The 23,658-nt window shown below is 36.5% G+C and overlaps 7 protein-coding genes and 1 long non-coding RNA gene across 11 annotated transcripts; 4 read left to right on the top strand and 4 right to left on the bottom strand.

Annotated features, from left to right (window-relative positions):
• Positions 1-2,189: 2,189 nt before the first annotated feature.
• Positions 2,190-3,664, bottom strand: LOC125224318 (probable pectinesterase 53). The gene is made up of 4 exons (XM_048127702.1): positions 3,229-3,664; positions 2,936-3,139; positions 2,632-2,867; positions 2,190-2,426 (listed from the first exon to the last, which is right to left on the bottom strand). The coding sequence occupies exons 1-4, from the start codon at positions 3,628-3,630 to the stop codon at positions 2,261-2,263; spliced, it is 1,008 nt and encodes a 335-aa protein (XP_047983659.1). The 5' UTR covers positions 3,631-3,664; the 3' UTR covers positions 2,190-2,260.
• A 1,158-nt stretch (positions 3,665-4,822) lies between these two features.
• Positions 4,823-5,606, bottom strand: LOC125221522 (transcription factor MYB108-like; the record flags this gene model as incomplete). The annotated part of the gene is made up of 3 exons (XM_048123639.1): positions 5,441-5,606; positions 5,082-5,211; positions 4,823-5,021 (listed from the first exon to the last, which is right to left on the bottom strand). Coding segments are annotated over exons 1-3 (495 nt in total), but the record flags the coding sequence as incomplete, so codon positions are not given.
• A 2,260-nt stretch (positions 5,607-7,866) lies between these two features.
• On the top strand, positions 7,867-10,530 carry LOC125221776 (ADP-ribosylation factor 1). Of its 2 annotated transcripts, none has more exons than XM_048124024.1 (7): positions 7,867-7,990; positions 8,504-8,682; positions 9,119-9,189; positions 9,664-9,783; positions 9,868-9,986; positions 10,058-10,139; positions 10,229-10,530. In XM_048124024.1, the coding sequence occupies exons 2-7, from the start codon at positions 8,535-8,537 to the stop codon at positions 10,232-10,234; spliced, it is 546 nt and encodes a 181-aa protein (XP_047979981.1). In that variant the 5' UTR covers positions 7,867-7,990; positions 8,504-8,534; the 3' UTR covers positions 10,235-10,530. The 2 variants fall into 2 exon arrangements, with proteins under 2 accessions (XP_047979981.1, XP_047979982.1); XM_048124025.1 differs by lacking the exon at positions 7,867-7,990 and adding an exon at positions 8,394-8,408.
• An 853-nt stretch (positions 10,531-11,383) lies between these two features.
• Positions 11,384-14,711, top strand: LOC125221779. Of its 2 annotated transcripts, none has more exons than XR_007176428.1 (2): positions 11,384-12,081; positions 14,371-14,711. It is a non-coding gene; the product is annotated as an uncharacterized LOC125221779 (long non-coding RNA). The 2 variants fall into 2 exon arrangements; XR_007176427.1 differs by lacking the exon at positions 11,384-12,081 and adding an exon at positions 12,094-12,887.
• A 263-nt stretch (positions 14,712-14,974) lies between these two features.
• On the bottom strand, positions 14,975-15,659 carry LOC125221778 (protein SENESCENCE-ASSOCIATED GENE 21, mitochondrial-like). Its single transcript, XM_048124028.1, has 2 exons — positions 15,369-15,659; positions 14,975-15,302 (listed from the first exon to the last, which is right to left on the bottom strand). Exons 1-2 carry the CDS (start codon positions 15,440-15,442, stop codon positions 15,101-15,103), a joined length of 276 nt encoding a protein of 91 aa, XP_047979985.1. The 5' UTR covers positions 15,443-15,659; the 3' UTR covers positions 14,975-15,100.
• Positions 15,660-16,107: 448 nt separating this feature from the next.
• Positions 16,108-18,982, top strand: LOC125221775 (U1 small nuclear ribonucleoprotein A). Its single transcript, XM_048124023.1, has 5 exons — positions 16,108-16,286; positions 16,388-16,560; positions 17,405-17,498; positions 18,135-18,223; positions 18,496-18,982. The coding sequence occupies exons 1-5, from the start codon at positions 16,163-16,165 to the stop codon at positions 18,781-18,783; spliced, it is 768 nt and encodes a 255-aa protein (XP_047979980.1). The 5' UTR covers positions 16,108-16,162; the 3' UTR covers positions 18,784-18,982.
• Positions 18,983-19,884: 902 nt separating this feature from the next.
• Positions 19,885-21,966, bottom strand: LOC125221777 (60S ribosomal protein L22-2-like). Of its 2 annotated transcripts, none has more exons than XM_048124026.1 (3): positions 21,832-21,966; positions 21,449-21,697; positions 19,885-20,252 (listed from the first exon to the last, which is right to left on the bottom strand). In XM_048124026.1, exons 2-3 carry the CDS (start codon positions 21,682-21,684, stop codon positions 20,108-20,110), a joined length of 381 nt encoding a protein of 126 aa, XP_047979983.1. In that variant the 5' UTR covers positions 21,685-21,697; positions 21,832-21,966; the 3' UTR covers positions 19,885-20,107. The 2 variants fall into 2 exon arrangements, with proteins under 2 accessions (XP_047979983.1, XP_047979984.1); XM_048124027.1 differs by having other exon boundaries at positions 21,775-21,906.
• Positions 21,967-22,042: 76 nt separating this feature from the next.
• Positions 22,043-23,571, top strand: LOC125218636 (outer envelope pore protein 16-4, chloroplastic). The gene is made up of 6 exons (XM_048120353.1): positions 22,043-22,233; positions 22,327-22,378; positions 22,683-22,714; positions 22,800-22,833; positions 23,026-23,093; positions 23,370-23,571. The coding sequence occupies exons 1-6, from the start codon at positions 22,162-22,164 to the stop codon at positions 23,502-23,504; spliced, it is 393 nt and encodes a 130-aa protein (XP_047976310.1). The 5' UTR covers positions 22,043-22,161; the 3' UTR covers positions 23,505-23,571.
• Positions 23,572-23,658: the final 87 nt, after the last annotated feature.

The following is a 23,658-nucleotide window of genomic DNA, read 5'->3' as shown; positions in this document are numbered from 1 at the left end:
AGTTGGAACATAACAATAACATTGTCAGTATATCTGACCCCACAAGTTTCATTTCCTATATATATATATACTAATAAATGATAAAGCTCTGACCATTGATCAAGGTGAAATACTCTAGCAAATATAGTGAATGATAAATAAAAACATTTGAAACACATGTTTTTAATCTCAATAACATTAAGTGCCAATAAATACGCAAATAAATTAAAATATCAAATGAAAAAAAAATAATTGAAATAACAACAAATTGAAAAATTATAAACCAAAAGTATGATACTCCATGCGTCCTGTACTATTTAATAATAATCCCTTCGCTCTCATTTTTAATTTGAAAATTAATGCATCCACGATAGCAGACGTCCCGACGGACGTCGGCTCGTCTGTCGGTGACGTCCACGATTGCGACGGACATCCCAATTTTCGATTTTTTTTAAAACTCTATATATACGGCTCGTTGTACTTCATTTCATTTGGGATGTTTTATTTAGTGAACTATGTATTTTTTTAAATTTAAATATGCATGTTTTTTTTGAAATAAAATGGTTGCATTTTCTCCATACTCGTGTCGAAATTTTAATTCCATAATTATTAATTTGTGAATTTTTATTATTGTGCTTGTCCACCAGGATGTCCTAGGGGATGTCCGATATTGTGCAGTGGGACGTCCTAGTGATGTGGCAGTGCAATGAGATGTCCTTATGACGTGACATGAGGTGTTTTTGGGATGTCATTGGGCTTGTCCGGCGAGATGTCCGTCCCTATTGTGGATGCTCTCAACCATCGGCTGGTTCATAATTGAACGGACCAAATTTTCCGTCTCATGATGGTCAAAGTGTTCGGTATATACACTATTGGCATGTTTGATAAGGGTGATAGCTGATCGGTCTAATTTTTAAATAACTACATTATATTTATCGTCATACATAGACTAAATGAACTTTTAAGTTCAAAAAAATTAATTTTCTTCACCGAACTAATATGAATGAATGAATATGGGTCGAACCACAAGACAGCTTTCCTAACGTTCATCATACATTAATTAGAGAAATAAAAATAAATGCTAGTTGTCTTGAACAAATCATACCCACAACGAAGAAAAGTGATGACAGCTATTTACAGTATTGGCCAATGATTGTCGCTATAGGGCCTCATGACTTTAAATTGTTAGTTGGCCAATGATTAGCAACATTAATTTATTATAGTAATAATATGATACGGTTACTCCCAGATTATCTACAACTACAACTACCAAATGCTCATAGATTCTCTACAAGTACATTACAATTACTCCCAGATTATCTACAACTACAACTACCGGTTACAAAAAACTGGAGAGGCATATTTAATGTCAAATACAACCTCATGTTAAAATAACTTTCAAAGCATAATTATTACTGTACCAATAAATTGAAACACAAGAAAAACTCATACCCAATCAATACCCACTATAAATTGTTTACTAGCCTTGGCTATCAATATTATAAATATAATAATTTTTATGGCTATAAACTAAAAATATATATACACTGATACACCCCAATAAACACCCCCTATAAATTGTTTGGTAGCCTTGGCTATCAATATTATAAATAGAATTTTTATGGCTATAAACTAAAAATATACACCTATGGCCTGTTTGTTGGTTAAGAAAAGAGATTTATAGGAAAATTGGACTTAATTGGCCTTTTGTATTCAACCAGAAGATAAAGGGTTTATATATAGTTTCAAAAATTTCATTGAGTCTCGTTTCATCTCCAAATATATTCATGCAAATACTCCTAGTAATTTGGTAGCTATACCAAATCTTGAAGTTTTAGCCCATTTGAAAACAGATTACCAATTTCAGCAATTTGCTTTGAAACTAATTTCCAAGATTTCATTTCAATCAACAACAATATAATCAACCAAAAAAAAAAAAAATCTACACTCAAGCCCATGAGCATTTAACTTTGAGCTTAATTAAGTCTATAATTTTGAGAAACTGCCTTAACTTTGAATAATTAATATAATCCCATTCCGAGTTGGAAAATAGTGAAACCAATACCCCAAGTAAGCTACACATGTATATTTAATATACTACTAGTAGACTGTAATTTCATCAAAGCATAATTCGAAGCCGTTAAAGAGATATGCATATTAATTTAATTAGTACTGCACTCCATTGTGAAAAATTACTCAGAGACCATATATATGCAAATAAAACATGTTATAATTCATCAAGATGTTGTCAATAGAATCATGAAGTTTGGGAAGAAAAAAGTCAAATGAGATAGGCAGAAGGATTTATAAGCCAAGAGTCGCCATCAATATAGTAAGTGCCAATAAATGGCATGGCTTCGTCGTCTGTGAGCACTCTCGCCCACGCTACTCGACCCGTCACGTTTGCTCCTTCTCCGGTACATTTGTATTCACCATAATACACTTTCCTATATGGAGTAAAAGTTTAAGTTAGTAAAACATATTCACCATAGTACTTAGGGCACGGAAGAATATGAATAAATAAAACATTGTAAAAAGTCACATTTTAGGTTAGTTTATGTGGATAGATGAATTATGCGCGCACTATATCCTAATTAAAATAGCATACTAACTGAGTAGTGTAGTCAGTAGTGTAGCTATATGACGACTTACTGGTGGCGAGATGTGTTGCCCCAATCGCTCCATCCTTGGGGAAGAACGATTTTATCCAAAAATGTGTAAGAAAACACGACTCTCGAATAATCTCCCCACGCTCTTCCTAAATAGATCGATCCGGTCCCTGTTACCGTACAATTCTTGAACGAAAACCCGCTCGCCATTGATGAATCCGACCGCTTTTGAGCTGTGACCGACGCCACCTTCTTCGTCACCGAGTTCAGATAGCAATTCTGACAAAAAAATAGTATAACCTCATTTTTTTGTTGATTAATATGGAAAGGTAGGTAGTCCAAATTACCTCATAGAGTGATGTGCCGTAGCCGAAGATGAAGTCGACGGAGCCTTGAATGAAGCAGTTGCTGAAGTAGTGAAGGCCTTTGTGATCGTAGAGGGTGTCTTGACTACCGTAGAAGCTGCAGTTGTAGAACGCCGCCTTTGTCCCTGATATCCGCAGCGCCGCCGCCTGCTCGCCTCTCCTCCCCACCATGTGCGTCGCGCTGTTCTGATTTCATAACTGCTAATCAATACAGCTCCAAATATACTAGTATAGATCTAGGAATGAATAATGATTTTGAAAAATATGATGATCACCTCAAACTTGACGTTGATTGCAATAAAATAATCAGCATCAACGGCAACAGTAGCAGTTTGAAATGTCCGCACCGTTGATGCGGTGTCGTTTCCCGTGATCGTCGGAGGGTCGCTCGCATTTCCCACCAAAGTTACGAAACGCATCGTTTTAGGGATGCTCACCTTTTCCCTATAAACACCGGAATTTATGCGTATAACCACCCTACGAGTATTGTGAAGGGGAATGTTGCTGACTGCCTCATTGATGCTCATGAAATCGCCGCTCCCATCCTGGCTCACGGTTACTTGTGTTCTATTCGACTCCGCCAGCCGCAGCTTCCAGTCGGAGGAAAGTGTGTTCGGACATGAGAGGAAGATGGAGAAGAGATTAACGGTGAATAGGACATGAAATCTACGAGGCATGATTGTTTGTGGGATGAATCAAATTGCATGAACAAATAGTGGACAAAATGGCACTACAAATACTAGTGATACCGACACTTTTCACACTAATATAATGCCCCGTCGATTTTAGTACTTATTTGGTGGATTTATGATTTGATGGGATATATTCAGCTAATATTATTAATCTAATTTTAACTCTTTTTTTTGTTTTTTAGCATCAGTTTAACTCGTCTTCAATGGTACGTAGTCGCAAGAAGAGGCCAGTCATTTTAGTGAAAGGGGGGACTTGTGGTGGACATGGCAGTGAGAGGTCCCCAAAATTGTCCCCATTTGAATAGATTAGCCATTAGCAATAGCATATAAGGTTGAAGACAACTGAGATAGCAACAATTAATGAGTGCACCATATAATATACATATATAGCTGTGATCCATCACTCAACATCTTCTAGTGGTGGCTACATTCAAACCACATCTAAAGTCAACTTCTCATTTCTTGCATATGCTTCTAATATCCTTTTAATTTCTTATTTCTCTTCTTATTCATATCTACGCAGTATAGTATATATATACATGAGAACTCATTACATATATTATATATATGCATACATATTACATACCTTCTCTGCTGCATGAAGTGTTTTTGTTAGTAAATTTGATTTTACAAGAAGCCTTAACTAGTACTGTAGTACATATATATTTTCAATTCTAGCTTCTACTTATTTTAGGAGCCTTAAAGTAAATTATATGCATATTGTTGAATACATGCATATACCGGTTAGTTATGAATGATGCGAGAATAGGAGAAGATGAAACACGAGTAGAAACAGAAAAAACGATTTCCCAATTTCTGCCGTCCCTTAAATTTCAAAGCATAAGTATACTGTATATATAGCTCACAATACTTGAATTGGTTAGATACATGCCCAATAATACATCATCTATTTGATAATACACCATTACCGAACTAAGCAGGGAGGGGCTATCAAATTCAAGGCCATAATACAATACTACTACTGCCCAAAATCGAGCATGTAATCATGAAACCCGCAGTCACTATTACTATTACATAAATTATTCGTGACTGCAATTTGATCACATGAAATGCTATTCGACCAATAATCCATTCCAACACTTTCAGCACTGTAATTCATCATCACCCCGCTAACACTTGCAAGTTTATTATTATTATTATTATTATTATTATTATTATTATTATTATTATTATTATTATTGGCATGAATCCTTTCAGACAATTTTGGAAGCCATATGTCACGAACGAACTCCCTCAACTCCATGCTATTTGTGTCGTATTTCAGCTGCTTTGCAGGCTTTAAAACTTGACTTCTCCAGTAGTTCTTGATTTCATTATCAGTTCGACCGGGCAACAACTTAGCTATTTTCGACCACCTGCGATATCTTAATTAATTAAAGCGATTACAAAGGAGTACTATGTAATCTTAGACGCACCGATTTCCATAGAGGGACTGGAGCTTTATAATGCAAAGCTGCTCCTCAACTGTAATATTCCCTCGTCGAACATTTGGTTGCAAGTAGTTTTTCCATCTCAATCTGCAACTCTTGCCATTCCGCCTCAACCCTTTATTAATTATAAAAACCATGATAATATATATGATCGTCTCTCATTCACTTAAATCACAGGGGAAAATCAACAAAAGAATATATATGCAAAAAATAAACATGCAAGTTTCAGCATGCATGTGTGTACCTAGTATAAAAATAAATGTACTAGTAACATTTATCCAAATTAATATTCTACTTGATTGCATTAATTACATCATTTGAGTTTGTAGTTGCACGAATCGTACCTGAGTCTCGAGCAACAACATTCCAACGGCCTTGGCCATGAACTGCGATGTAGTTGATGAGTATGGAATCTTCATGCGAAGACCATGTACCCTTTTTGACGCTTAATATATCTTCTTTATTATTCATACCTGAGTTGCCATTTCTAGCTTCCAAGGTATCGCCCATCTATGTAAACAAAGATGATTTTGATCGAGGTTGCACGGATGTCTCGTCTCATCATGCACCTAGTATGCGTGCCATTTATACTAGTACTCCTACTAAATATTTGGATTTTGTATGATTAAAAATAGAAATGTCGCCATACTATGAAACAAATCGTATCAATACAAGTGAGGAATATTAATTTCTCCATTCAACATATATCACTTCATTTCTGGGGAATAATTTGACTTCTTTAGCTTTTGGTGGCTAACCCACTTATCGATCCATTTAACATAATTAATTCATTAAAATGGGATAGTTTGTTGACTAATATTCGATCACTGCATATATTATTTTTTAATCTACGGTTCTAACTGGATACTCAATACTTAATTATGTAAGAAATAATCATAAACTCCCAGTACGGAACAAGCAGGAATTTGGTCAAGAATACGCCGTGCACAAGTATATAATTATAAATATAACTAGTTTCAAATAATATACTAGTATTATATAATTTGCTTTGAAAAGTATTAGTATGATTTTTTATCGGTCGATCTTTCGATGAAAGGGTGCAAGTCAAAAAAGATTTCAGAGCCTACATCACATATAGTGATGTATTGTCATCCAAAGAGGAATAAGAACAAGTTTTATTGCATTAATATATATGCTTTTTCAACCTTCGGTAAAAAAGCTAGGTAATTTGCTTTTCATGGGATTTAAGAATCAAATTGATCAACTTAGGCTTTACACATAAAGTTCCAGGCATGAAATTTTGCTGGTGCAGTTTATTTATCCGGCCTAGTTTGCAGATCTTGATTATTGGATGCTTATTCAGAAAAAAAGGTGAAAATTATGAATTTGATATTAATACTTTTAACTTTTTTTTCTAGCTTGTGGTTCTTCTATATATATCAATTTTTATGGCGTAAAAATGTTTCCGTGGAAATATTTACCGCATGGGGAGTGGTTGATGTGACGAACACAGTAAGAGCCAATGAGGGACAAGTTATTTTTCTTATTTATATTGTCCATTTTTCGTATTTGGTGTGGAAAATCCTCTACCATTACAATAAGAGCCAATGAAATATTATAAAAATTTCTAATCTCAAAATTTCAAACTCATATATATAGTTCCACTAAAACAAATTTCTTGCATGTCTTAGAGAAATTCCATTTTTTTTAACTGAGTGGGGAGGTGGGCGGCATCATATAAACTACGGAGTAATTATAAGTGAATTGGTAATTACAGTATGAAACAATTTTTAACTGTAGCAGGGGATCGGAAAGGATTAACACAAGTTTTTCAACGGCTTTTTGTTATTCTTTCAAAAGTAAAAGATTTTTTTATTATACTTTGTGTTTTATTAATGTTGTTCACCCCAATCACTAGTCTATATTTCTCTTTTTGACTTATCTTTATCTCGTTTAAAGTCACTGATCTGTAAATATGTAATGAACCAAGGCTGATTCTATGCATTGTACCACTCATTTTTCTAATTACTCTAACTTCTTAATTTTTAAAATAACAATAATCATACGAATTAGAATGTTTCTAGATATGGCTATTTTTTATTTACGGATCTCATAAACGATATATGATCAAGCACGACCTACACTACATGCAAGCACATTAGTCAAGATGAACCCAAACACTCTCTATAAATTTAGAGGTTTAATGTGGTGCCTATATTATTATTGATATATATATGTTATAATATTTGGTGAGCTTTTACTGCAAAGATTGATTAAGTTATATTTGATGTTTGAAATATGTGTTTGATTCATCAAATATAACTTCATGAATCTTTGCAGTAGAAAGAGCTAAAATACAGGCATTAAAATTTAAAGTCAATCTACATATTAAGGTTCTATTCTTAATGTGATGTACATTTGCGGTTTCTACTATATACTTGGCTAGTTTATGTTACTTTTGTATTTTTTAAACACTTTTTCGAACAAAATATTGCCAAATGCGTAAGGGGCATTTTTGTACACTCACTCTCCAACTGCAGCCGCTCGCCTTTTGCCGACATTTGATTTTCCAGGATTTGAAATGATATAAGGGACCTGTGATTTAACTTTTGTTTGGATATGCAAAACCATATTTGTACATTTTTATTTGATATTTCCGGTATATAGTATATATTTTGTGTATAATGTGTATAAATTCTTCAAATTTAATTTTGATATCAAATAATATTAAATATTAAGTACTTCATTTTATTAAACATTGAATTTTAAATTTTTCAATATCAATTACAATTACAATTACAATTACAATTCCATGTATCAAATCATACTAGACTTAAAGAAAAGAAAAAGAAATACGCACCACCATAAAAATAGTCATCGTTCTTTTGGAGAGATCTCTAAACCCCGGTCCATCGTCGCTGCTCCTCTTCAATGTAAGAATTACTTCTCTTCTCTCTATATCCTGTTTATAGCTGAATTATAGCGATTTGTGTTGGTCCTATGAATATGATATGCAGAATCCGGTATGATTTGTGCCAGATTTCATTTTTGAACTTTAAAAAATTGGATTCATTATATTTTTGTAATTTCATCGTCGATCTCATGAGCTGGTGGTTTGAATTCCTTGTTGTGCTTAATTGTCCTCAATTTTCTTGATCCGGTCGCGAACGTGGTAGATCTCGTGTTTTAATTTGCTCCAGATGTAGGATTCGATAGTTTCTGCTTGTATTTTGGAGAATATTAGTGTAGTCTTATTGTCCTGATGATTCCATTTTATTTTGCCTGATCAGCAGATTCAGTTCTGGTGATCTTGTAGCCTGGGTAAGAATGGCTAGAGTGAAGTTAACATGAGTTAATACAATTTCGTTGGTTTTGTCTTATAAGATCACATCATTTATTTCAGATGATAATGAATATGCTTGTTTTCTTCTTTTCTTTTATCCTAGCTTTGTAGGTTGGGTATTTGGCAGCTAAAAGATGGGGCTGTCTTTCACAAAGCTTTTCAGCCGGCTCTTTGCCAAGAAAGAGATGCGTATACTCATGGTAGGTCTCGATGCCGCTGGTAAAACAACCATTCTCTACAAACTTAAGCTTGGAGAAATTGTCACCACAATTCCTACTATAGGTAAGTTTCATCCTTTTCGTTTTGCACATTTTTGTGTCTGCGAAAATGGTACTAAATGTTGGTAACAAATGAGAATCATTTTAACCTTTTTGATCTTTAATATCTGCAGTGGATGCATCTTCTCACTGGATGAATGCTATGCCTATTTTTTTAATTCTGTTATGAGCGAAAATTCATCCATTTCTTGTTCAAAGCTTTTATGTGCTTGTTCACCATTCTTATTTTTTCACAGAGAATTCAATGGAGTATCACTAAAACCCTAGTATATGTGCGCGTGTGCGATGTGCATTCCTTTTTAAAATGTCCCAGTCCATGATTTTACAAGATTAAGTGTATATTCAACTTTGCCCTGCAGGAATATTGAACTATACCTTAAAACTAATCCATTTAAAATTTCCTGACTCTTAATCTCATGAGAATAAGTACTGTTGTTCAGGGTTCAATGTGGAGACTGTGGAATATAAGAACATTAGCTTCACTGTTTGGGATGTTGGTGGTCAGGACAAGGTATGCATTTCACTGCTTTGCTCTTTTTCCTGAGTATTTACATGATCCAATGTTACTAGGTTTTTTTCCTGCATCAGACATGGATTCATTATGAATTACTATAATTTAAGAAAATCCGTGGGTTAAAAAAGTCTCTTGATTGTTAATGTGTCAATTGCTATGTCCTTTCTTTACCTAAAGCATTAGAAAGGTCTTGCTCTTGTTCTGATGGAAATGTTTATGCCCCTGTGGTGTGCATCTAAGTGTCAAATATTTAAGTAGAATGCATATAACTGGGGCTAATATCCGCATGTGCAGGATCTGAACAGTTAAAGAAGCCTAAATTAAGTGCTAAAGTCAATAATTGCTAGTATATTATTGCAAGCATCTCCACTCCATACACCCCTCTCCCCTGAAATTTATGCACTCATGTTAACTTGACCACCTTCAAGTTTGATCTTTTTTTACCAGAATTTGATATACTCTGTTATGTAGATCCGTCCATTGTGGAGGCATTATTTCCAGAACACCCAGGGCCTTATCTTTGTTGTTGACAGCAACGATCGTGATCGTGTAGTTGAAGCAAGGGACGAATTGCACAGGATGCTGAATGAGGTAAATCAATATTCTTTTGACTGTTTCAGATGAGCAAATAGAAAACTGTGCCACAACAGAGCGAAACTTTTTGTTTCTTTTCAGGACGAGTTGAGGGATGCTGTCCTGCTTGTTTTTGCCAACAAGCAGGATCTTCCAAATGCAATGAATGCTGCAGAAATAACTGACAAGTTGGGCCTTCATTCCCTCCGTCAACGCCATTGGTATAGTCTCTTTTGAGTACCTTCCCCTCCAAGTTAGGCATCTTTTAATCTTATGCACTCCGTACGTGCAGGTACATCCAGAGCACATGTGCAACTTCTGGTGAAGGTCTCTACGAGGGATTGGACTGGTTGTCCAACAACATTGCCAACAAGGTAAGAGTTGCAACTCTAGCAAAAACCAATTGAATCTAGTCTCTGTACCACCCGATTACATACTCATATTCTCACTGCAACTTTTTCAGAGTTAAGCTCTTCAGCTCAAGATGACCTTACACTGTGGCCTGTGGGAGCTTTCATTCTTCATCACTCGGGTCGTAGCATTTTATGCTGACTGCCACGGTTCCAGTTGACCACTTCACCATCTTTTGTCTTTCACTGTAGTTAAAAACAATTTTTATAGTTCTTGTCAGCCGTGTGGCTCTTTGTATTGCTGTTATGTGATATGCTAGAATCAAGTTCTATGACAAAAACTGCCTACCAATATCGATTTTCACTTTTGATGTGCCTAACTGCCTATCATGTTAATAAAATTTCATTCTCATGAGATTGCTGGATCTATTTCGCTGAGAATTCTGTAACGTTATGAGCACCATTTTTGAACTTGTTCTACCTACTTTAAAGTTTAATCCATGTTTGCATTATTTGCTTCGTTTACTTATATGGAGTACTTATTTGTGTTTGTAGCTTCCTAATTTTTGTTCAACTATTCGGGAACTTTAATCTTGGAATCTGATCATAAATCTAAGGTTCCAATTTTAAACTTCATATATATGATTTAAATAACTATTAATTTTTTATTTTTATTTTTATTTTTATTAAAGCTCTACGAGTTAAAGCATCATAATATAATGAAATGTGAATTTTAATAATATGCCATCTTCCATATAAGAGTGAAATAATTTTTTATTGTATTATTTAAATTTTAATTGTGAATAAATACGGAAGCTAAAAGTTTACTACTAATAAAATATTAATAAGGCTAATTTTAGGCCCAAAAATGGTGTAAATGGAAGCGAGAAGAAATGACATAAACTGCAACTTCTTTGTATCCAAGTAAGACAATTTTCGGCCTAATCATATGCATGGGCTTATAATATAAAGCCTGCCTTCAACGCGATATTGACGTCCAAACCATCAATAATTGTAGTGGCAATTTAGTTATTTGAATTCATCTCATATAGTACATTTTTTAAACGAGTGTATATCACATATCACATAAATATTACTCCATATATTAGGAGTATATGCCAACGTGACCACTACGTTGCATTTAGTCTAATATAGATGAGTCTCCTACGGCTACACTACACATGATAATAACATGAACCTCGACTACTTATTTTAATGAGATCGGAAGAAGATGTATTAGTGAACTAAAGTAGCACCTAAAATGTGGATATCTATATTCTTAAATTTGGATTCAAAGCAATTGAATTGAGGTATGAATGATGCCAAAAAAACAGAGCATAGTTTTGTTTTGGTTTGGAGTATGGACACTAAAATAGTCTAGGAAGAAAAGTAGAGCGGATTCTTAGAATATGCGCACAACTTGGGTGCTACTGACAGAGTTGTGGTCAAACCATTAGTAAGTAAATCGATCCATCCGTGATCCGTTGCTCCAGTTCAATTCGCAGATGTCTTCCCTCCGGCGACTCCTACTCCTGGTCGTGGTGGTCGTCGGCGCCGTGGCGGAGCGGCCGACGGTGTACGAAGCAATCGAATCGTACGGACTTCCGCAAGGCCTGCTGCCGGAGGGGGTGTCGAACTACAAGCTGGACGTCTCCACCGGCAAATTCTCCGTTTACTTGGACAATACGTGCAGCTTCACCATCCAGGGATACAACCTCAAATACAAGACCACCATTACCGGCACGATCTCGAACAATAAGATTATGAATCTCACCGGAATCCAGGTTAAAATTCTGTTTCTGTGGTTGAATATCGTCGAGGTCACCAAGGACGGTGCCAATCTGGAGCTCTCCGTCGGGATCGCGTCCGCCGGTTTTCCTGCCAACGATTTCGAGGAGAGCCCGCGCTGCGGCTGCGGATTTAAATGCCCCGATTCGAATAAACCTTTTGCGTCTCTTTGATGCAGGTCAGATTGTTTTCGATTTAAATCTGTGTTTCATCACAATTCGTAATTGGCATCTCACTTCAATTCATCATATTAGAACATCCAAACTATATATATTCATATAAAAAATGTTTACGGATTTGTATGCGAATGTTCATATTGGGCCATGGAGTATAGTAGTACTCCATAAGGAAATTGAGCCCAAATAATTGCGCGTGACTCATCAGATTTATGTAGTAGGATTAGTTGTTACTATTCTCTTTTCCCAAAATTAGTAGAAACTCAATTTACAAAAACTCAATAAAATCAAATCGACGATCTGGAATATTCGAATTAGCAGAATGCAATCGAAAGTCAGCGTTGTTCTCTCCTTCCTCCTCTTCCTCTTCCTCTTTGACGCTGCCGCCGGCGTTCCAACAGCGTACGAAGCAATCCAAGCCTACGGTTTCCCAATCGGTATACTCCCAATAGGGGTAACACACTATGATCTGGACGAGACCACCGGCAAATTCAACGCCTATATGAACGCTTCTTGCAGTTTCTCTTTGGAAGGGTCGTATCAGCTCAAGTACAGCTCTGTGATCAGCGGTTACATACGTCAAAATAAGTTGACTGATTTATCTGGTGTTAAAGTCAAAGTGCTGTTTATCTGGTTGAGTATTGTGGAGGTCACCAGAAACGCCGACAACCTCCAATTTTCCGTTGGAATTGCATCTGCTGATTTTGGGATTCATAATTTCTTTATATGCCCGCAATGTGGCTGTGGATTGGATTGCAATGCTTTGGATGGGGAAAACCTTCCTCTTGTTTCTTCGATTTAAACCGAGGTGTGTCTATGTATTGGATGAATTCTTCAATTTGTTCTTTCTTTGTTTGTTTAACTGAATAGCATCAATTTCACTTTGCCTATGAGTTAGGGATATTCAGTAATGTTCCTATATGAAATGGTTCTGTATTATATAGTAGGTGACCAAATTAGTGGGTGGTTTGGTTTGTTCTGGATAGAACATAGAGGTAGAAAAAATGATTTCAAAGGTGGTGTAAATATTGATTTCAAAGCTGTGGAGAGCTAAACCTTAGGCTTTTCTGCCAAGCACAGTTTTGCCGAATTCACTAGGTGTTGTAAAGACTAAAGATGCTCAGTGGGGTTAACCCTTTGCACCACTATTCCGCTAAGATATAGTGAACAATCTTTACTTACATTAGTCTTACTCTCCAAGGGAGCTTCAAAGAGTTGTAGACGAACAAGAGAACGAGCAAAAGGTTGTATTCTAGGCTTTTTGTATGCTTAGGAATGGGGCAGTAATGCCAGTTGAGTGAATTGCAAGAGTGCCATTGTGGTTTGTGTATGAGACGGGAATTTGGGAAAGCCCTTGGTAAAGGCAAACTGGCCTTGCTCAGGTGATAATTTCTTCCAAATTAATAATTAAAACGAGATATAAAAACAGGACAGTTCAGTTCATGGTTTTCTTAGAAAAGTAAGGACAATTGGAAGATTTAACAAATTTCACAGCCTCCACAGTTTTTATGACTTTCATACTTCAACCTTTGTTACCCTCACTTTTAGACAGTTTTAAGTTTTGCATGTGGACTATTTGACAAGTTATGAGCCACTATTACCCAGTTGTGGTGATGCTTTATATATCAAATAGCTGTCCAAACCGAGAGGCAGACAATCCTGTGGTTATGGAAAAAATGAACTATTTGAATATATATTGGATAATTGGTCCTATACCTGTTAGTATTTTGCTACCTCAGTTTATCAATTACTATTATCTTCTGTCCGGCTATATTACGGATCATAATCATGGTTACCTGAACTCCTGAACTGTCTCGTTTTACTATTTATGTTTGTAAAGATTGTTTACTTCGGTGAGCAAAAGAATAGGTTACGTTGTCATTTCTGTTTCGTATCAGAACCTGTCATTGCATTAACCCAGACTTTTACCACTCTTTTGAGTGTTACATCTCAGAACTCTAATGAACTTTAAATCTCCTCTAGGTCACTCTGATTGAGATGGTGATAAATGTTTAAACTCCGTTGTAGTATGAGTTTTTGTTTTAGTATTTCAGAAGAGAGCAATTATTATCTCCTCTTTCTTCTACAGTACTATATTTTTAAGCATTGAAGTTGTCTGAGCTTGATTTTTCAGCACAATCATCATCCTTTTCGGCTACGTAATTTGGTTTCTAATCCTGCATCTTCTGTGATGATTATGATAGCACATGTTTCAGGATTAGCTTTGATTTCTGATATGCTGATACTATATGTAAGTATTAATAGAAATTTATTCCCAACTTTCTTCTCAGGTTTCTATTGGAAAAATATCCTCTGATTCGACGTTGGCATCTCCGTCATGTTTCGGTCCTGTATTTCATTTTGTTTACTAAGTAAATGAAATATGAGATTGGAGCATATAAGTGGATCAAAAATTTAATGCGTTGCCTCTCCGGACACTTTATTTAATGTGATGGTGTTTGGATCAGTCCAATGAAAAATCAGGATTTCTCTTCATTTTATTGCAAAATCATACAAACTCTCACATGGTATGTATCATTTTTATTATTTGCGTGTACCGAACAATTGTAACATTGTGTATTTGATTTCCTCTTTACGTCTATAAAATTGAATTGATGTGTTATAACTGTGATACGCTGACTACTAGCCCAAAATTGCTTTTTATTTCATTTAGTGTTGTGATTTGATTGCAGCAGCAAGTCCCTTTATGAATCAACTTCAAATTTCATGCAACAACTGACTTGTAGGAGTGTTTTTCAACAAGCTTTTGTTTGATTTATGCGGAACAATACTCCAAAAGTTCAAACAAAAATCTACTAGTAGGAGTATACTATTATATTAATAACATTAGCAACAAAAATACTGTGAGCATATATATACATAAAAGCAGAGTAGTAATAATACCAGGAAACGGCAAAAAAAATCTGGTCATATTATATGCATTGTTGATCTATGATCCGTGTCCAGTAACGGGCCGAATGAGATCACATTTTGAAAGGCCGTTTCCACGGCGGGTGCGGTTCACTTAGCGTTGTTCTTGCTCTTCCTCATCATCTCCCTCAGCTCCACTGGGTCAAGCTCCTTGACACTGCATTCAGGCCTGTAGTACCCGGTCACCGGGTCGGGCACCCATGCGCTCTCCCCGACCTTCACCGGTCCTTTCTTCACCACCACGTTCGGAGCCCCGACAACCCGCCCCTGCGACGCAGCAGAGTATCCCCTCCTGTACGTATCAATTTAATTATGGTGTTTATTTATTTATTTATATTTTTAAACTCTGGTAACGAACCTGGTAACAACGGCGGAGATTTGGTTGGCGATGAAGGAAGAGACAGTTTTTATGTTGGAGAAAGAACGAGCCATTTTTTTATTTTTTATTTTTTTCTTTGAATTTCCACAATGGGATTGGATTGTTTAATAAGGGAACCTCTGGTGTGGTTTGTAGAAGGTTTGGAGGCGCCCAAGGGTTGAGAATGGAAGAAGAAGCTGCCATATATATAGAGAGAAGGGGATTAAAGTATAAGGAAAATCCAAAAATGGAGAGTTGTAGTCGGAAATCCACTGGATTTCAAGCATACGCAATTTGGTGGTCAACGTTTACTACGTTTATTGAGGTGTATATTGTTTTGTTTTGTTCCACAAATTCTTTTCTGTTTTATTAATTTAATTAGTTAGTACTCCTAATATTGTATTTTGGGATAACAGTTATTTAAATCAAGAGTTTTGGTTAAATTATGTCAGGCACGTAAAATATGGAAGTGCAATATTAGATCAGAGGTGGATAATTGAGAAATTTTGAATAGTATTATTATTCTATTTTCAAATCATATAAAGCTAAACAGAATTTAATTTTTAAAATAGTAATTAGGCCTTACATTGCCTGTGCAAAATATCCGGGCTTCTACCTGTCAAGTTTGGGCTATAAACTTAGCCCAACAGTATTTGGATAATATTGTGGTGGACACAAAGCCCACTAAAATAGGCCCGAATTACACGAACCTCATTTCAATATTCAAATCTCAGTCTAATCGTAGCCGCGGTGAAATTCTCGATTACCGGAGAAGAAATAGCGAGCCAGTGTCCATGGAAGAGGCACTACCAGCCCCCGCCCCTGCCCCTGCTCCTGCTCCTGCCCCCGCTGGCTCGGAAACTGCTTCGAATCAGACGATTTACATTAATAATCTCAACGAGAAAATTAAGCTCGACGGTATTTTTTCTGATGGCTGTGCTGAGAATTTGGCATTTTGAGGAGTTTATTGTGTTGTTTGGTGGACTCATCATCGGTTATGCTTAATCTTATGTTGATAGAATTGAAGAAATCGCTGCACGCGGTGTTTTCGCAGTTCGGGAAAATACTGGAGGTATTGGCCTTCAAAACCCTAAAGCATAAGGGCCAAGCATGGGTCGTTTTTGAAGAGGTCTCTTCCGCCTCCAATGCGCTTCGTCAAATGCAGGGATTTCCGTTCTACGACAAGCCAATGGTATGAAATTTCTTAATTTCTGAATTTCTTTCTATCATTTTTGATGCTGTAATTTCATTTCATTCTGGTGTCCTACATTATTTGCAGTATGAGGTTTAACTTACGAGAATTTGGTTTCTAGATTGTGCTATCATGACTTTGTTCATGCATTATTTGCAGTATGAAGTTTAACTTACGAAAATCTGGTGTTGGAATTCGGATGCTGTTTTACTTCTGTATCGTTAGTATTCTCGGATTTTGTTATTTAGGACCTTGAGGTCTGAGTATGGGTGTAGATGTGTAAAGGTCCATCCTGTGAGCGAAGATGCAAAAACACTACAACAAGTTTTGTGTTTATAATTGAAGTCCCACATCAGTAAGCGACTAGTTTAACGGTTTCTAGATGATAGATAAGTTGGTATCTGGGACAGTTGAAGCAACTATGTTGAACTATAGAATCACTTCTTTGGTACTAAGAAAGAGGTTTATGACTTTTGGAAGTGAAAGTTGTCAATATATTGAATCTCTATGTTGGTTTTATTTTTTTTATATAGCAATCCGTTATTAATTGCTCTTCCTGTTTGCAATGTCAGCAAAGCATGAATTAATGTTTCCACCCATCCCCTTGTGTGTGTATGAGGTTTATTTATATTTGCTCACATTCTACTGGAGGGCTGGACCTCCTCATGAGGTGTAAAAACTCTAGCAGACACTGAAAGTAACGATTCCAAAATTAGGGTCATGGAACATTCACCTTACCACTCATTATTTACTCGTTAGTGTGTGGTTGTAAAAACATTTAACGTTGTTAACTACTGCAGTCCTCGAGTTCGAGTTGAAATTATTTACCTTTTGCTTATCTCAGCGGATACAATATGCCAAGTCAAAGTCTGATCTCATAGCCAAGGCAGATGGTACTTTTGTACCTCGAGAGAAAAGAAAGAAGCATGATGACAGAGGTATGTAATCTTTTTAGGTTGCATATGACATATAAGGAGGGAACATGAGCTTCTTTTGAAGAATGGCTATTTTGAAATAAGTGTCTGATCACGCCTTCTGTTATAATATGTTTTGATTGAGTAAATTGTTCATTTCCTTCTTTGCTTCATGGCATGATTTTCTTTTTCGCATGACTACTCTGAGGTTAACTTTCAACAGATTATGATCTGCGCATATTAATGACAAGTTTATTGGTTTTGATTTATAGAGGCTTTCTCTTGTACTTGATACACTATGTGAGTGAGATGAGCCAACCACTCCAAACTATGAACCCTCTTTTTCTTACTCTAATGACTCTTTGTACTAGCAAAATTACATTGATGACAGATTAGAATTGATAGAAGTGAATCCAGATCATTAATATTTGCCACTGTAACTGGATAATCTCCAGGAGACATATCATGTATATATATGTATTTGAATGAACCCTATCATGTATATATGTATTTGACTGAAGCAAAATAATTATAATGAAATGTGTATATGGCTGAACACTCTCAAATTTATATGGAACACTTGTTTTTGTATTAGGTATTACGTAATCATAATTACTAGACTCATTACTCTTCTCTGGTCTTTGTATGCTTCGATTATAGGAAGAAAGAAGAAGGATCAGCATGATGCGAACCAAGCAGCCGCGGGCCTAAATTCCGCATATGCTGGTGCTTATGGTGCAGCCCCTCCTGTAAGTGCTCTGTCAAGAGCTACTCATTATTTATATCTAAGATTTCTATCACTATTTATGTCTATTGAAGTTCACATGGGAAAATAATTTCCTCTGCAATCTTTGCCATGGGTGCTCAAACTAACTAAATTTTATTTGTGTGCACCACTTTCTCTCTGTTGAGGTGTTTTTGCCCTTCTCTTCTGGAAAATGTTGTTTCTGCGTTCCCATCATCTTTCCCTATTTGTTTGTTGTGAAGAAGCTCCTAAATCATTCTTCTTTATGTGGTGCAGTTATCCCAGATCCCATATATGGGTGCTAGAGCTGCTCCAGAGGGTCCTGCCCCTCCAAATAACATATTGTTCATTCAAAATCTACCGCACCAAACAACTTCAATGATGCTGCAAATGCTCTTCAGTCAGTGCCCCGGATTTAAGGAAGTTAGGATGGTTGAAGCTAAGCCTGGAATTGCTTTCATAGAATATGAAAATGAGATGCAGTCAACAGTTGCAATGCAGGGGCTTCAGGGATTTAAGATAAGTGAGGACCATCCTATGTTGGTCACCTATGCAAAGAAATAGATCAAGTCGTTGAGGATTAGTTGTTTTTTTCACTCAGATTAAGCCAAGCCCAGGTCCTAGCTGTACGGTGTATTCGTAGTGTAATTACTTGGTAGATTAATACTTTTAGTTTTCTATTTCTGTCTCATACTTGGTGTTTGCTCTCTATGTAGCTTCTTGCAGAGGATTAACCTATTACTATTGTGCACAGTTTGATTAACGTTATGTTGTAGTAATACCATTATAAGGACTGAAATTACTGCGCAAAATATAACTGCGATGTAAGGAAGCCGTTATGATAGATTACAATGTTTGATGCAAACACATCAAACATTGTAATCTATCATCTTCGTCTCAAATTTCTGCATTCCTTGAAAATGGATTCAAGAATGAGCAATGATAGCTCAGAAACGGCGGAGGCAGAGCAGAATGTGCTCTCCGCTCTCCCATCTCCCCTAAGCAAATCATTGCCCGAATCCCCTCTCTTTTCAACCTCTCCCTCACTCACAACCTGCTCTGCCCGGAAGAATTTGCAAGCGCGTGGGTCGGAGGTGATCAAGGATGAGGGCGTGGAGGATTGTTGTATGTTAAAATTTTCTCTCCCCAGCAGTTGCATTCTTTCAATTGAGAAATGGAAAGCCGGCTGTACTTCTTCACATTCGTATCTATATCATGGACTTAAATTAGTATTTTGATGAATATGTTTGCCCAACCTGCGAATAATCTTTTTGTGGGTTATGTTTTTAGTCATTGCATTGTCTCTTGTAGAACGGTAAAACTTTTGCTGTTGAATAAATCTAAGCATGGGGCCAATGATAGCATATATGGTGCAAACTTCTATCGCCGCCCTGGCTAGCCATGGGCTGCCTTTCTCCTCGCTCCATGTTTGAACAGCTCAACAAAATCTGCTTCAAGATCTCTCCCTCTCATGGTAATGCCTGTGAGAGATGTTACAGGGGACGATGGTGTGGCACTGATCACGGCTTTCATTATAAGTTTCGTAGACATAATGTCAAACACATCATAGTATCCTCCATCTCATAATGAAGGCCATATATATATGCAAAACAACCTTGGAATTGAGACGCCTAAAAACCACTCACCGCATCAAGGCAATAAAGCTGTACCACAAATACACTTCTTCAAAAAGGGATCTAGTTTTTTAAAAAACAAAAAGGGATATATTGCTGCTGAATGGAGTATAATATAAAATAAAGTAACATAAAACAAGATAGCTAAATCCAAGCTCAAAATCTAGGGAATTTGAAAGCTTTGGGATGAAAGAACAAACCAACAGCAACAAGAGATTCAAAAAGTGGAGCATCGGAAACCCCAAGCTGCTCGTTTAATCTTCTTCCTCGCCCTCTTGTTCAGCAATGTTGAAGTAGCGCAGTTCATAAACATTGCGATCTTTGTTGGAAGCAATCACCCGAAGCCAATCTCTAACATTATGCTTCTTCAAGTATTTCTTAGTCAAATACTTAATATACCTGCAGATTAAAAGATACTAAGTCCATTGAAAATTACAAAGACTGGCAGAAAATTAGAAACAAAGGGCATGAGAGCAAAAATACAAAATATGCAGCCATACACTGCCAACTGCTATCATTCTTAAATAAAAATACTACTCCGTATATCTATATTTGATAACCTACAGCAATAACAACGATGATAATAACAAAAACAATAACTTTTTCCAATGGCGCCTAGAACATTTTTGGGTTCTTTTACTCTTCTTTAATTTCAGAGAAATACACTTATAATGCCAAAATTGTATGGTCAGAAAAGTTTTACACCTCACTTTTCATTTGAAAGTTTACCAACAAAGATTATAAGTAGAAATTTCATACAGCAAAAGTCAGGCAATGCATTTCTTTAGGTGCAAAACACACAGGTCATTCGATTTACAGTCATATATAACAAAGTAAACAAAGTAGGTTAAGCAAACACCAAATCTAATGTTCTCCTGTTCAAAATTTAAATAGCTTCTACATCTTAATCTCTCTGTTTTATCACAAGACCAGTAGTACTTATTGATCAATAAGTTTTCAAATACTTATTGATCAATAAGTTTTCAAATACTTATTGACCAATAATTTTTTCAAACAATGTGTATAGGCTATATCATAAATGAGTAGCAGATAAGAAAAATCTATAAGCAAGACGATGGAGTACTACTTTAGTAATATAGTAGGTCATTTCATAAACTTAATCACAATTCCTTTTGAGATGATTTCAACCAGTTGATGCTTGCACAACCCCAACAACATATACTACCCTCTATAACAGTTATACTTAATCAAAATTACCGCTTGCGAATATCTATATTGTAAATTGCATAGTAAAGTCTCTCCAGATTTATAAGTTGTTCCACAACAAACTTAATCATGTTTGAATATGAGCAAGCCAGTAGCAAGCATAAGTAAGAAATAATAAAAAAAATTGTGCAGCATAAATGGGCCAACCAATAAAAACACTAGGCCACAGATATCTGTTAAGAATTCAAACTTTCACTCGCATAATATGCATAGAAAAGCTCTACGCTCTATCACCAAATCCTGCATTCAGAAAAGCAGACATATATCTACAAGCAGTCAACATAAACTCCAACCATTACGAGATCTACTATTATTATTAACAAAACCAGGAATAGGAATAATCAATTTAACTGAAAAAATTAGTTCACCTCTTGGAGAAAGCAGAATCGGCAGTGACGGTGATCTTGCTTTTCTCACGAGTTACGGTGACCGAATCCCCGAGAGCGCCGGCTTTTCCGCCGACCTTGATTCTTTCCTGCAAAAACTTCTCGAGCGAGGCAATCTCCATAATCTTGTCCTCCACCGGCTTCGTGCAATCGATCACGAAGGTCGCTCCCTTCTTCTTCCCACCTTTAGCTCCCGCCGCCGCCGCAGCTTTGCTCATTTTCGCCGATTTCCTGCAACCGAATCAGAGAATTTTCAAATTGAGCTCGTGGAAGCGTAGATACATGTAAGTAGAGGCGAAATTAGTTACTGGAGATGGAGATGGAGATGGAGATGGAGATGGAGATGGAGATGGAGCTGAGCTTACGTCTATTGAGTCGACCGCCAACTGCGTGGTGCGTGTGTACGAGATGAGAGAAAGAATGAGAGAGGGAAAGCTAGGGTTTTTGTATTGTTGGGTTCCCGGGTTGATTAAACCGGGTCGTACAACCAGGGGATAATATCTGATGCCATGGTGGGCTTCCATATACCAAAATCGATATATATATACGATCCAAGCCCATTTATTTATCCAAAAAGAGGAATTATTTTATCAAATAAAAGAAATTAAACTACAAAAGCGGTGGCGCGCCGCTCTTCCCCGGCGGATGCTGATTGAAAATAAGCTGTCGGAGCTAATTAATTAATCCATCAAAATATGGAGGCCGATCCAGTGGTTCACATGCCATGTTCTTCCATCGCAGTCGATTCCGTATTCCGTCTAGGCTCCGTAAGTATTCTAAATCGGCGCCTCGATCGAGTGGTTCGACTCTTTGTTTTTTGTTTTTTGTTTTTTGTGTAAAACGAACAATCTTTATTGCAGGCTGGAGTTATCTGGGGTGCTTGCTATGGCCCTTTTGATGCTAAAAGACTAGGTAAATTTGACTTCTTCTTTTGCAATTGCTCTTTGTTTGTTTTTGTGTAAGGTGTTTGGGGGAGTTAATGAGCGGAAACATGTCTAGTTTCATACTATTTCATTGTTACTTCTCAACGGCGTATATGAATTTTTGTCCGCTTTTTTCAAGTGAATGTAGAAATAGGGCGAGTATGAATTTGCTAGGTGAAGGAAATAACTATTTGAGCTTTGTGTTCATTGTACTGTTTAAATTGGAACTTGATTTCAATTTTTAACATTCTATTATGAATTTTGGGCTTATGTTGATTTGGGAATACTTGTAGGTCTATCTGGAAGCTACCGAGCATCGCACGTTGTAAGCTTCGTTGGCACTTATCTTTATACGGTTATTTGTGATTTCTGTTAATCTAATATATCATGCTCCATGATTCTGTTGGCAGGCCAAGACTGTTGGCAAGTGCGGGTTTTATTGCGGTAAATAATCACCCTGTCTATTTATGTCAACAGATCAGTCTGTTTACTTCAAACAATTGCTTAGTAGACACCTTTGCAGAGTTATGTTCCCAACTTTTGGATATATCATTATTTTATTTGCTAAAATCTCACTAACCATGATATTGAGAATGTTTAATGTTTATGTGATTCTACTGTTTCTCATAATTCTAGGACTATTTGCTGCAATATTTTCTTTTTCTCACTGTGGAATGCAAAGATATCGGCGCCGGAATGACTGGGTTAGTCAATATATACTTGCCTTTTTTCACTTTATGATATGGGATTCCATGTAGAAGAGTATGGCAATGAATGTAGTAGATCAAATAGTATAAGTTTGTAGTTCTCAACCAATTACCATGATGATTGAGAAAAGTCACAGTTGTCAAATTGAGTGTAGAAGGTCCATTTTATCTGGCATCTTGCCATCTCGGTAGGGGTTAGTGGACAACTCATGGCCCGTAGACAATGCTGATGAATGGATTTTTGTAACTATTGTTCTTTTGAAATGATTGTAGATTAATACTTTGTCGGCCGGTGTTATTGCTGGGGCAGCTTTTGGTGCTGGAACCCGGAACTGGAAACAAGTCGCTGGTGTTACTGGGCTGGCTTGTACATTGTTTCAGTTAGTTTTAGACTCAAAATCTGTATGATGCTTAATCTTCAAGAAGTCCATAGAGGCAAGCAAAGCAAGTCAACATGACTCTTATATTACTTTTACATCTTCCATTCCCAGTCCAGTTTTCTTCATTTGATGTTCATTTCTATGAAATTCTCCACTCTACCAACTCCTGTGTATTTGGATGT

This window comes from Salvia hispanica, chromosome 4, assembly GCF_023119035.1.
Source record: "Salvia hispanica cultivar TCC Black 2014 chromosome 4, UniMelb_Shisp_WGS_1.0, whole genome shotgun sequence".
In the NCBI taxonomy this organism is placed as follows: Eukaryota; Viridiplantae; Streptophyta; class Magnoliopsida; order Lamiales; family Lamiaceae; genus Salvia; species Salvia hispanica.
Note: the sequence above shows the minus strand (reverse complement) of the source record. Positions and strands in the feature narration are given on the sequence as shown.